The sequence below is a fragment of the Falco rusticolus genome, chromosome 1, assembly GCF_015220075.1.
Source record: "Falco rusticolus isolate bFalRus1 chromosome 1, bFalRus1.pri, whole genome shotgun sequence".
Lineage (NCBI taxonomy): Eukaryota > Metazoa > Chordata > Aves > Falconiformes > Falconidae > Falco > Falco rusticolus.
In genome coordinates this window covers 109,473,103-109,485,254 of record NC_051187.1, presented here as the reverse complement: position 1 = coordinate 109,485,254, position 12,152 = coordinate 109,473,103, and the positions used below count along the sequence as shown (strand labels likewise).

General features: G+C 42.8%; 1 protein-coding gene across 5 annotated transcripts in view; it reads right to left on the bottom strand.

The window, feature by feature from the left end:
• Positions 1-5,331: 5,331 nt before the first annotated feature.
• PTPN13 (protein tyrosine phosphatase non-receptor type 13) overlaps positions 5,332-12,152 on the bottom strand; it is a 126,540-nt gene continuing 119,719 nt past the window's right edge. For all 5 annotated transcript variants that reach the window (XM_037395644.1, XM_037395652.1, XM_037395661.1 and 2 more), the window contains 5 exons: positions 11,929-12,019; positions 11,119-11,456; positions 10,350-10,565; positions 7,158-7,220; positions 5,332-6,154 (listed from right to left, as the gene is read on the bottom strand). In XM_037395644.1, coding sequence (XP_037251541.1) covers positions 6,074-6,154; positions 7,158-7,220; positions 10,350-10,565; positions 11,119-11,456; positions 11,929-12,019 — 789 coding nt within the window. In that variant the 3' untranslated portion in view covers positions 5,332-6,073. The remainder of the gene's footprint in view (positions 6,155-7,157; positions 7,221-10,349; positions 10,566-11,118; positions 11,457-11,928; positions 12,020-12,152) is intronic.

The window sequence follows — 12,152 nt, the reverse complement described above, 5'->3', positions numbered from 1 at the left end:
GACAATACCAAAAACATTACTGACGTTGCAGACATGAGAAGCATCAAAACAGACTTATACAGCAACTTCTTCAGGAAGAAAGGTTGAAAAATTGGCATGCCCCCACATTTTTCACAGCAAAGCATTCACCTGAACTTCTATGAAGAATAATAAAAATTTTTTATCGTCTGTGGAGGAGAACCCAGCAACAGAAAAATGTGGTGCTGAACATGTACTTCCCCCCAAAGAAATAAAAAGCATACATATAAATATATGTGATTCAAAGGAATTATAAGTACATAAGAAGAGACAGCTGTAGGACAAGCCATGTATTTTTTGGATATCCCAGTGTATCTGTTCTCAAGGACAGTGTGGAAATAGCTGACCTGGCTTTAAAGAGAGTTGAGAAGCCAAATTAGTCCATACAAAGCTCATTGTTACTGAATACCAGGCTGCTCCTGTGACCAAGTTAACTTTGTTTAGAGGTAACACTTCGTTTGGGGATCTGGCTATTATACTTGAGTCAGAGCCCTATCAGAGAAAAAAAGGTCTTCACAGTACAACAAGGAACATGAAATCCATTTTATGGGACTCACTTGAAGTAATCAGTAATTAAATCTGCTCCTAACCCAGTAATTTATCCTTCAGATCACATACTCTTAGCCAGTAAGATCTTTCCAATACTTCATTAAAACAAAACCAACCACCCCTTCCCTAACGTCTCATTAAGAAACAAAGCTCCCCACAGAGATCACTTGGCTGGCTGACACAAATCAGTAGAAATAAAGCACAACAAGTGATTTTCAAATTCAGGTCTGAATGCCAGCCGCAGAAGGTGTTGTTCTGCTTTGTCCTTTCTTTGTGTCCCTCCCCCCTTAAACAAAGCAGCACTGTTCTTTATCCCCACCCCAGACTCCAAGGCAGTCTGGAAAACGGCAATGCCATCACAGCATGCAGATGGTTTTCTCCAAAGAGAGGTGGCTGAAGGTAGTGAGCACTGTTCTGCTCCTGGAAGAGGAAACACTTTCCTTCAAGTGAAATAACCTGTTTCCAAGACTCAGCCCCATCAGCCCACCCTCTCAAGCCCAACTAGGATTTCTAAGCCACCTTTCTGCTATGCTGCTGTTGATGACCAGATGCTGGTCATCCATGAACCAAAAGGTGCATTGTTTTTCCTACAGACCCTTATATCTGTCAGCATCTTTGACTTACTTTCAAGCAAATATGCAGACCTTCCAGAAAAAATATCTAAATTCAGCAATCGAGCTGTGTATCAAGCATTTCTTTGATGCATTACTATGCTTTTTTTTTTTCTTAATGCATTTCTTTTCCCCTTCAATCAACAGGTACATACACTTTTAAAATGTGAAAGTAACTGCTGGATTACATCAGACATACTTGTATCATAGGTAAAATGAAGTAATATACCACAAAACCCCCAAAGAACTCACTGTGCCTTTAACATTCAGAAGCCTTGCTATGCTGTCCTCTCAAAGCTGCTTAATTGATGAGTAGCATTTCCCCATGTTTACCCTTCAGATGGCAAAGATCAACTGCATTAGGAAGGCAGCACAGAACGGATTCTCCACTTCAGCTGTGCTAACAGCCACAAACCACTTGATGTTTGCCCCTAGCTTTGTTCTGACTTGACTGTCAGTGGATGTCATAAATTCAAACTTGCATCCTGATGATGTCTCACATTCTTGAAAGTTTGCACAGTGCCTTCCACTCCATTAATAAAATCTGGCCCTCAGCTCACCGGCTTCTGTACCCTTGGGTGCTGTAGAAAAGACATCACAGACATCATGCATACAGACATCATTATATTAAAAAAGGGTTCACTTATGTGAGAAATGAGAAATACTGAAAAGACATGAACCAGGAAGTTGCTAACATACACAAGGGGCCAAGCTGCTTTGGTTTCCCAGTGGAAGAGGAGGGTGGTTTGTTTTTTTGTTTTTATTTAACTGTTTTAACATGGAGGCAGTCAGAAGCACTTGGTAAGCATTTTACCACTTGCAAGTCAGCCATTTTTGACCCTTCCAATTTAGATTAAAATTCTCTTCTACACTGTTAAACACACGCGGTACTTATCCTGGCCCACCTATTATCTTGCGCCTTCATTTAAGAGGTTTGCTGGGGTGGGTATTACACTGGCTTCTGCCACACATGCAGAGTCACTACAGAACACCTTCACTAGATGTAGTTCAGCTCACAGAAAGAGTTGTTGAGCTCCCAAGATTTCTCTTATGTCATCTTTCATTGTCCTCCTAAGTCCCACCTCATCATACAGACAGAAGACTTTTTGCAGCTGCAAAATGACCTGAAGACCCAAAAGAATGGGCCTCTATTTGGGCTTGCACCATCAGAGGATGACATTTGTATGTCTTTTATGTGCTTTAACAGAAGTACATGCCCACACCCTGATTATGAACCTGCTTCCACTTAAGAAATACTCAAATATTTTCCCACCACCTTCCAGGATCCTCCTACAAAACACTGGATACTCGATAAAGGAAAGCATTCCCTACACACAACAAATTTTTCAATCATTCTTAACTATTTATTTTCCCCAGATAGCTAGTTTTAGAAGGATGTAAGTTGCAAAGGAAGAGGCTGCTTAGAAGCATTCAAGGAGCAACAGTAATGAGCCCTCTAAAATAGAATCCAATGAGCAACTGGAATCCCTCCTTTGTAGGCTGTTGCCCTTCTCTTGTATAAGCAAAGACCAGCAAGAAAAACAGAAGTATGATAAACTACTAATGGCACAGGGCTGCTTATGTAGCACAGCAGATATGCCCCTGTCAGCCAATTCTGGTCAGAAGAAAAAAAGTAACCTTTCTCTCTTGGGTTAACATACAAGGACAGTTCTTTAATTAGAACAATAATGGGTTATATATCAGTTTTTTTCCTAGTCTGGTAAACTTCCTGCTGAAAATCAGATACCTATAAAAAGTAAAATCCCTCGCAGCCGGAGCATGCCCTGGTTGATTACTCTGCAAAACTTCAGAGTTCTAAAAAGTAGAAGGGGAGGAAAACATGGTGGGAGGAACGGGGGGAGAGGAGACATGGGGGGAAACTTGGGAAAAAGGAAAAAACCCACAAAAATGCTGCCACTTAAGATTTCCCCCCCCCCCCCCGAAAATGATACACAGAAACATACTAAGCAAGCACACAGCAATTTTTCCATTCAAGGAACTATCTTCTCCGTCATTTCTCTTCTCATTTCTTCAAAGGGGACAAAGATTTTAGGTAGCCTAATCCAGCGGGAAAAAGATGTGTATTGGTGCATATTTCCAACCAGGTTCCCCATAGAAAACAAGCTTAAGCAACCACAGCATGTAAGCACATCTATTTTCTTGTAATAAGTTTTGAGCTGTGGGGTCTATTTCAACCGAACTGACCATGTCAAGTGTCACAGATGGCAAGTTCTACCTGCTTAACAGAAAACAGACACCCTCACACCCTCCCAGTGTCCTCAACAAGTATTAGACTAGGGAGCACTCCTAGTCTTTATTAGTCATCGAGTTCCTCAAGGTTGAGACAAAACCCCAAAGAAATTCAGACCACTTCTCAAAAGAGGCCAATGCCACCTTTCACCATACATGCATGACTTCTTAGAAACACCCGAATGCTTCCCACTGGGGCCCATCTGTTTTGTCATAAAATCAGAGTAATCAGGAATTTGGCCAAGAAAACTTGAGTGTAGGAACTCCATTTTATTCCTGCACAACCTTGTTTTCAGCTGATGGTACTGGGAGAAGGATTTCAGATGGAAACAGCTGGAACAAACAGATTGAAGGCAGATGGTCCACGAGATTCCCAGTTTCTTAACAGAGTTAAAGTTGTTAATAAATGAGTAGGGATAGCTGGGTTTCCCAGCTGGATTTCTGGGGTGAGCACTCATCATGTGCTCACGTTCCAAGGGCAATCATCTAAGAAACAGAAAAGACTGTCTGGGGTGCGTGTGTTTCCTTTTTCTGAGGATGGGGAAGTTAGGTCGTTAATCATCCTTTGCTACGTACCCATCAATAAAAGGAAATTGGGTATAACATACCATACCATAGACATTCATATTTGTCAGGTCAAGCTGCATAACCTGGATTCTTGTACTGATATGTGCTTCCCATAAGCTGTAACCTGATGCAAATTGTTTGCATCATACCAAAGTGGACTTCATTTAGCACAGTACACAAAAATCAGTTCCTGTTTCTACGTTATCTGAAAACATCTAAAGGAAGAATTCAACTGCCTTAACAATACTGTCTAGTCACCATAATTTTTATACTGTTTCTCAAAAAGCAGACATACCCAAATCCTCTGAACTCGCTGTTTGTTAAAACCCTAGCTGTTTACTTACTTTGCCTGTTGACAACTGTAGTACTGAAAATCTTCTGTCTTCACTTTAAAGGTCCTTCATATAGGTGTACTGTCAACACAGCTAGTCAGTTTGCCTCTGCTTCTATGTACACAGAATTAATTTTCCTTCTTCAAACTACACTGCTCTGAAAAATGCACAATTTTTCAACTGTGCTGGTATGCTGGAGGGAATAAAAATCATAGTATTACTGTGACAAGTGAAAAAGGCTTTCTTCCTTTAAGTCATACTACTACTAGCTAGAATACCATTACACAAGCAAGACTGTGACTCTTTCAGTTTTGGAACACCAGAACACTGTGGGCTACTATTCTTAAGAGTGAAAACCTTGGATAACCACAGGCCTCTGAACTTATTTCCACCACTGCAGCGCAGAATACTGTCAAATCGGTACTCTTACACCCTTCCTGACAGCACAGGTCACAAGCTTCAGTTCTGGTACGGACTGCTGGGACACAAACACTGCTCACACCCTCAAAAAGTCCCCAGTGCAGCCTGATGGCAGTTATTCATCATCCAAGGTTCCCACACCACATAAAATAAAGATTCCCTTGCAGAACAGTTTTGACTGTTTACAATACCACTAAAACACCGAGTTACTTAAAATCCAGTATCCTGCCTCCCACCTCAAAGTGCCTGTTTTAAGCAGAGTAGATTACATCACTGCCATAGCATCCAAGTGTAAACACACCCCAAAAAATGCCATACAAGTCTCAATGCCCAGGTATGCTAAAAAATAAGGAGGAAAGGAAAATACCCTCTTCCTTTCACCACAGTGTGCAAACTCTCCAGAAAGGAACCCACAGTTCCGCAGGTTTTTTTGAATTGACACTTAAGAACAGGACACTGACAATTTAAAATGTGCACAGCCCTTTTGTTGCAAATTTCTTAAGAAGGGCAGCAACCACAATGAAAGACAAGGGCAAGAAAAACAGTCACAAGGACACAAAAATACCCACACCCGCTGATCAATGTACTTTAGGTGTATCTTTTATTTACAGAGTGGAGATGCCTAATCAGAACTGGGTAATTCAGCTTTTTTGTAAAAGTATATAAATATATACATGAAACTCTATGAAGTAAACATTAACAACTGTGATACAGTAAACATTCGCTACTATCCTTAAGCTAACAGGCATCTATTAAAGCTTAAATGCTGATTTCAAGATGCCCTCTATAAAATAGCTGTAACTGTAGTAAAAGGGCAAAATTCTGTGCCATAAACAAGCTTTTAAAAGAGACTAGTAAAATGTCTTTATTTGTAATAAAGTTTGCCAGGATAAAAACACTGCTTCATCCCTCCCACTCCCTACCCCATAAGAAACAAATATCCCAAAAGCTGCAGAACTGCAGGAAGTACAAGATTACTTTTTTCTTATTATTTACTTCTTTTTTAATTAAAATATTTTTATTTCAGTATTTTATCACATATTAAGGAAACTGCAGAAAATGCAGCTTTATTAAATATTATTTACTGTTATAAAAAAATTTCACATGTATGTCCACGGGGCTGAAGAGATTAGTGGTATTGTATGAGCTATCCCTTTTCCTTATAACCATATACCTTATTTGGAATGATGGAGAGACTTTATAGAAAAGACATTTGACAGCAACTGACGAAAGGGACTGGAAAACTATTGGCAGAACAAAGAAAACATGTGAGAGCCTCTAGACCTCCTTGCTTCCTTATTTTAAAAGCACTTCTGCTTCAGCATTTTATTTGTCTCTTTGTTGTTCCTCATGTTGGAGATGATTCAGGACATAAAGGACAACTTGATAGCAGAAAATGTACTGATCCTGCAAAGGAAAGGAAATCACATCACATGTGAAAAATGCTTGCACCACATAAGTAATTCATTATCATCTGCACTTCACAGGTGCACAGCACTTGATTTCAATACTATTTCTACAGTTAAATAAGAAAGACCCCACAAAACAAAAAACCCACAGTGGAGAAAAATGCAACCTCAATTTAAATACAGGCACTCTCCTGCCACTAAACATACATTTATATGGGACATTTATCCTCGTCTTTCACATCAAAAGCACCTCAGAGTAAGTACTTTATATAAGTAAAAATGAAGACATCAAGTGAATTTAAAGGTCTTGCATTAATGTCAACCAATATACAACTCTGGTGACAGTGCAAAGCCTTACCTTAATCTCAGCAATACAGGTATGTAGGCTAATACATGTTTTAGGGTGTGAGGTGTGGCTAGTAAGTTTTGTAATTTGGGTTTAGATTTTTTTGTATTTTGAGGGCTTTTTGTTGTTGTTAAACTACTATTTGACCATTCCTTCACATTCAAAGAAAAAAGTGCAGATTTTAACAAGACCTTCTGATGTCCCTCCCTAAAGTAGTTAGCTTTAGATCCAGATTATTCCTAAACCTTTCGGTTGAGTATCTCTTCAAAAGAGATTTCAAGACATCTCCAGCAGTATCAGTGATTCATAGCAGCTACAGTTAGGCCTTCTCTTCAGTTCATAATGCATTTTTTAGCCAAAAAACCTCAGCCGATTTCCTCTATAACACATTTTTGAAGATGAAAACCCTGTGTTTTTTTTCCTAAAAACACAGATAAAACCAGCACAGCATGTTATAAATCGCATGCATTTGTAACTGTTAAATGCATCCTGCTACTCACTGATATGCATCTGATTTAATTCTCACAACACAAACGTTCCATTAGAGGGCACAAAGACAATCATCATCGTGAGCTTCACAGAAAGCTTCCGGGCACATCAGAGTTAGCATTCCAATGCCTTTCCTTTAGCATCTATCTGGGGAAGCCAGACTCACCTCTGTCTGAACCATCCCATGTCTCTGCAGACGCATCGTGCGTACCAGGTCTGAGATGTCGAACTACCAAAACAAACAGTAAGTTAAACATTCAAAAAAGACATAAAGGAAACATCCCCACCATCAGACCAATGAATCCAGCTAGGTACGTTAACATCCAGTACTGAAACAACAATTCACTACAGCCTGTGTATGTCTGGTAAATAATCCAGCATGTGCTGTCTCTGGGCAATATGGATGTGGCCCTCCTAAATGCGACACCCTCCTTCACCTGTTTTCTTTCTCTGTGCTCTGGCTGTTTTGCTTACTCTTACTGGGAGCTGAGTGTGCAGAGGATAGAGCCTCTTTGTCCAATCTAACAAAGCACTTTATTCCCTGAAGTCTATAAAATTCTAGACATTTAGCAGATGCTTAGAAACTCCACTGAGCTAATCATGACATAGCTCAACTCTACAAAAATAAGGAAGCTAGCACCCTCCTGTGGATCACCCCAGAAAGCATAATCCCTGGTTGTGCTGGGAAAGCTAAGAATCACAGAATCACTTAGGTTGGAAAAGATCTTTGAAATCATGAAGTCCAACTGTTAACCCGGGACTGCCAAGTCCATCACTAAACTATGTCCCTAAGCACCGCATCGACACGTCTTTTAAATACCTCCAAGGAAGGTGATTCCACTAACCTCCCTGGGCAGCCTGTTCCAATGCTTGACCACCCTTGTAGTGAATAAATTTTTCCTAATATCCAATCTAAACCTTCCCTAGTGCAACTTGAGGCTATTTCCACTTGTCTTGTCACGAGTTATTTGGGAGAAGAGACCGACCCCCACCTGCCTACAGCCTCCTGTCAGGCAGTTGCAGAAAGTGATAAGGTCCTCCCCAAGCCTCCTTGTTTCCAGGCTAAACACCCCGGCTCCCTCAGCCGCCCCTCACAACACTTGTGCCCCAGCCCCTTCCCCAGCCCCGCTGCCCGTCTCTGGACACGCTCCAGCCCCTCAGTGTCCCTCCTGCAGCGAGGGGCCCAAACCTGAACACAGGATTCCAGGTGCAGCCTCACCAGCCAAGCACAGCCAGGCTCCCCAGGAGAGTGATGTGGGAGATGGTGTCAAAGGCTTTACTAAGGTCCAGGTAGACATCCACAGCCTTTCCATCATCCGCTAGGTGGGTCACCTTGTTGTACAAGATCAGGTTTGACAAGCAGGACCTGCCTTTCATATACCCCTGCTGGCTGGGCCTGATCCCTGGGTTGTCCTGCATGTGCTGCGTGATGGCACTCAAGATGATCTGCTCCGTAACCTTTCCCGGCACCAAGGTCAGGCTGACCAGCCTGTAGTTCCCCAGATCCTCCTTCCAGCCCATCCTGTAGATGGGCGTCACACTGGCTAACCTCCAGTCAACTGGAATCTCCCCAGTGAGCCAGGACTGTTGATAAATAATGGAGAGCAGCTTGGCGAGATTCTCTGCCAGCTCCCTCCGTACCCTCGGGAGGATCCCATCCAGCTCTGTAGATTTGTGTGTGTCCAATTGGAGCAGCAGGTCATGGACACCAGTTTCCTCCTGGACTGTCAGGGGGCGGGGCGGGGCCGGGACACGACAGCACCCTGAGGGTAACTGATCTGGCTATTAAAGACTGAGGCAAGGAAGACATTAAGTATCTCAGCCTTTTCCTCACCCTCTATGGCAATGCTCCCCACAATATCCAATGAAAGATACAGATTATCCTTGGCCCTCCTTTTGTTGCTAACGTGTATCTGAAAACATTTTTTGTTATCTTTTATAGTAGTGGCCAACATAAGTTCCAGCTGGGCTTTTACCTCTCTAATTTCCTCTTGGCATAACCACACAACATCCTTATAGTCCTCCAGAGTTGCCTGCCCCTTCTTCCAAAGGCGGTAAAATTCAGTCGTCCCCCCCCCGCCCCGAGTCCCAGCCATAGCTCTGTTCAGCCAAGCCAATGTTCTCTGCCACTGGCTCATGTTTTGGCACGTGGGCACAGCCAGCTCCTGCGCCTGTAAGACTGCCATCTTGAAGGATGCCCAGCCTGCCTGGACCCCTGGGCCCTTCAGGACTGCCTGCCCAGGGACTCTGTCCACCAGGATCCTAAACAGGCCAAAGCCGGCCCTCTGGAAGTCCAAGGCAACGGTTCTGCTGACCCCCCCCTCCTTATTTCTCCAAGAATCAAAAACTACCATCTCACGATGGCTATGCCCAGCACAGCCTCCAACCACCACACCACCCACCCGCCCTTCTCTGCTCATGAACAGCAGCTCCAGCGGGGCATCTCCCCAGGCTGGCTCCCTGACCGGCTGTGCCAGGAGTTACCATCCACACACTCCAGGAACCTCCCAGACTCTTTCCTCCCCGCTGTGTTGCATTTCCAGTGGACATCCAGTAGGCTGTAAAGCTACTTTACATACCCTCATCTCCAGCTGAGATGTTTGTACACAGAGTTTTTGATTCAGTTGCCTGAACATACTTGGGTTGGCTTCTGGCTGCCCTCCAATAGTGCCTGGATCTCTGACAGACTAAATGGCACAACTCTCAGCCCTAATAGCATTTAACACGGTAGTTCCACTGAGTACATCCAGCCAGGTAAGGCAGGCATTTTAACTTCTCCTTCAGTTGCTTGAGTTATCATGGCAACACACCGTTGTTCCCAAGCCATACGACAGAAGACTGCTATGGTAGAAGATGCCATTGCAACATACCCTAGCACATCTGAAGTGGCACCTAACGATGTTAGATTGCTGAGGTGTCAGACAGGATACTTTTTACAAGATTCCCTAGGCTAACCCAAGAACCAGCAGATGTTAGAGCTTCTCACCCTCCCTCCCCCCTCCCCAGGATCATCAACAAAGGAACATTTCACAGGTACTGCCGTTTTACACCCTGATTTATGTTACATTAGGACAGGGGTCCTCAAACTGTTTAACCAGGGGGCCGGCATGCAGATGAAGTGGCAGGCAGTCATCTGCGGCTGCTTGGTTTCCCCCCCAACCCCCGGCGGGGGGTTCTGTAAATACCGGGGGCCGGATTGAGGACCCTGGGGGGGCTTGAGGACCCCTGCATTAGGACATGGACAGCATGCTACTCTCAAAAGCATGGCATATTCTTTACACAATTGTATAGATCCAATGAAACACATTTCCTGCAAGTCAAAAGCACAGCTCAGCCCATCATCCTCTTGGGTACTCACATCAAGGTCTCTGCTGATCAACCCTAAAATAACGTCTATACAAATAAGGGTCCCTGATCGTCCAATGCCTGCACTGCAGTGAGTTATGATAGGTCCCGATTTGTGGACATGACGCATGTAGGAAATAAAAGTAAGCAGGTCATCTGGTTGAGAAGGGGTGTCATGGTCAGGCCAGGCGATGAAGTTCAGATGGGAAATGTGCCGCACTTCACCTGTCTGAGGTTTAAAGACAACAACAAAATGTAACACATGGGAAGCGTAAAAAGACAAAAGTTAAGCTCCCAAAGGCAAACAGTCTCAGAAGAGAGGGATTTGCCCAATTAAGGTGTTCTGTAATTCAATAAAACAAGAGAAACTATGAGCTAAACTGAAAATAACTAGCAAATAATTGACTAGTACAAGGTTCACTGTGCGTCTAGACTGAACTGATCACACAGGGCAATGAACCAGCCAGACTGAATTAGTAGTGAATTTCATATTCCTATGTATGTTTCTGTGGCCAAAGGCACCTAGGCAGCCAAAATTTAGTCTTGTTAGCATAACGAAATCATCTCCTGGCCCAACTGTGCTCTCCTATAAAGGTCACAGGGTAGCACAAGATGCAGTGAGGAGGAGTTTCCTAGTAATTATCACTGGGCAAGGAGGAGAAGGCCCGCATTATCTCTTGATACAGACACTGTGACTGAAAGAAGGCAAGCCAGAAGTATGGGGATAAAAATGCCAACACTCAGAAAAAGAATTCTCAGCATGCAGAATTAGATTAACTTACCTGAATCTCTTCTAGCTCCAGCACTCTAATGATAAAGCCCTTCAGTTGCTGGAGTCTTACAAGAGCAAGCCGTAGTCTATCATTTATCATGGTGGTTTTATTGAGTACATCTGGCCAGTAACGCTGGCATTTTATCTTTTCTCCTTCAACTTCCTGAGTCATCATGGCAATCACAGTACAATTTTGCTCCCAAACCATCTGCCAGAAATCTGCTACGGTAGTAGGGAGAGGTCCTTGACATGCAATGTACACGAACTCCTCATTCCCCACTGGCATGCGAATGAAGCTGGCATTGATGTATCCACCTTCAATCCCAAGAGGTACTCTAGTGGTATCATCTGCAATCCCCACAGAACAAAAATACTTCCATGTTATGTGTGCACATAATTAGACCTTCACACAATAGAGATGCTGAGCCTTACAGGCTCAGATAGCGAACAGGATTTTGTTACAGGAAATCTACCGACAATAATATACATGTCTGTTTTTCCAATTTTACATGGGTAAAATTGACAAATATTTTCTGGCTCCATACGTATACATCATTTAAGACACAGGATCTGCTGAAACAACTGAAGAATCTGTGAACATCCACTGCTACCTAATACAGTAGTCTATTGTTCACTGATCTTAAACCCCTTTATAAATGCTTGCTTTAAATGTGTAGAAAATGAGTAGTAGATATGATTTTTCTCTACTCAGCAGAACTAGTATTGGGAAATCAAACCATCCCACTCCTGATCCAATTCATCTGACCATACAGGTGGTGACAAAATATCAACTGTGAACTTCAGATTAGTTAGGACTTACAAGGCAGTATGTTTTTGTATCTATTCTTTTTCCTATTCTCCTTTGCTTGTCCAATCAAACACTGATCCAAAGGTTTTAAGTCCTGAAGGTTCTGTAAAGAAGCAGTTACATGGGCATTAGAAAGCGCTGAACGGTAAGAGTGTTAAGAGCAGTTATGTAACCAAGATTTCAACAGACAGAACCATTAAAAAAAATCCTAATGTGGATATGCAAAATAATTCGGT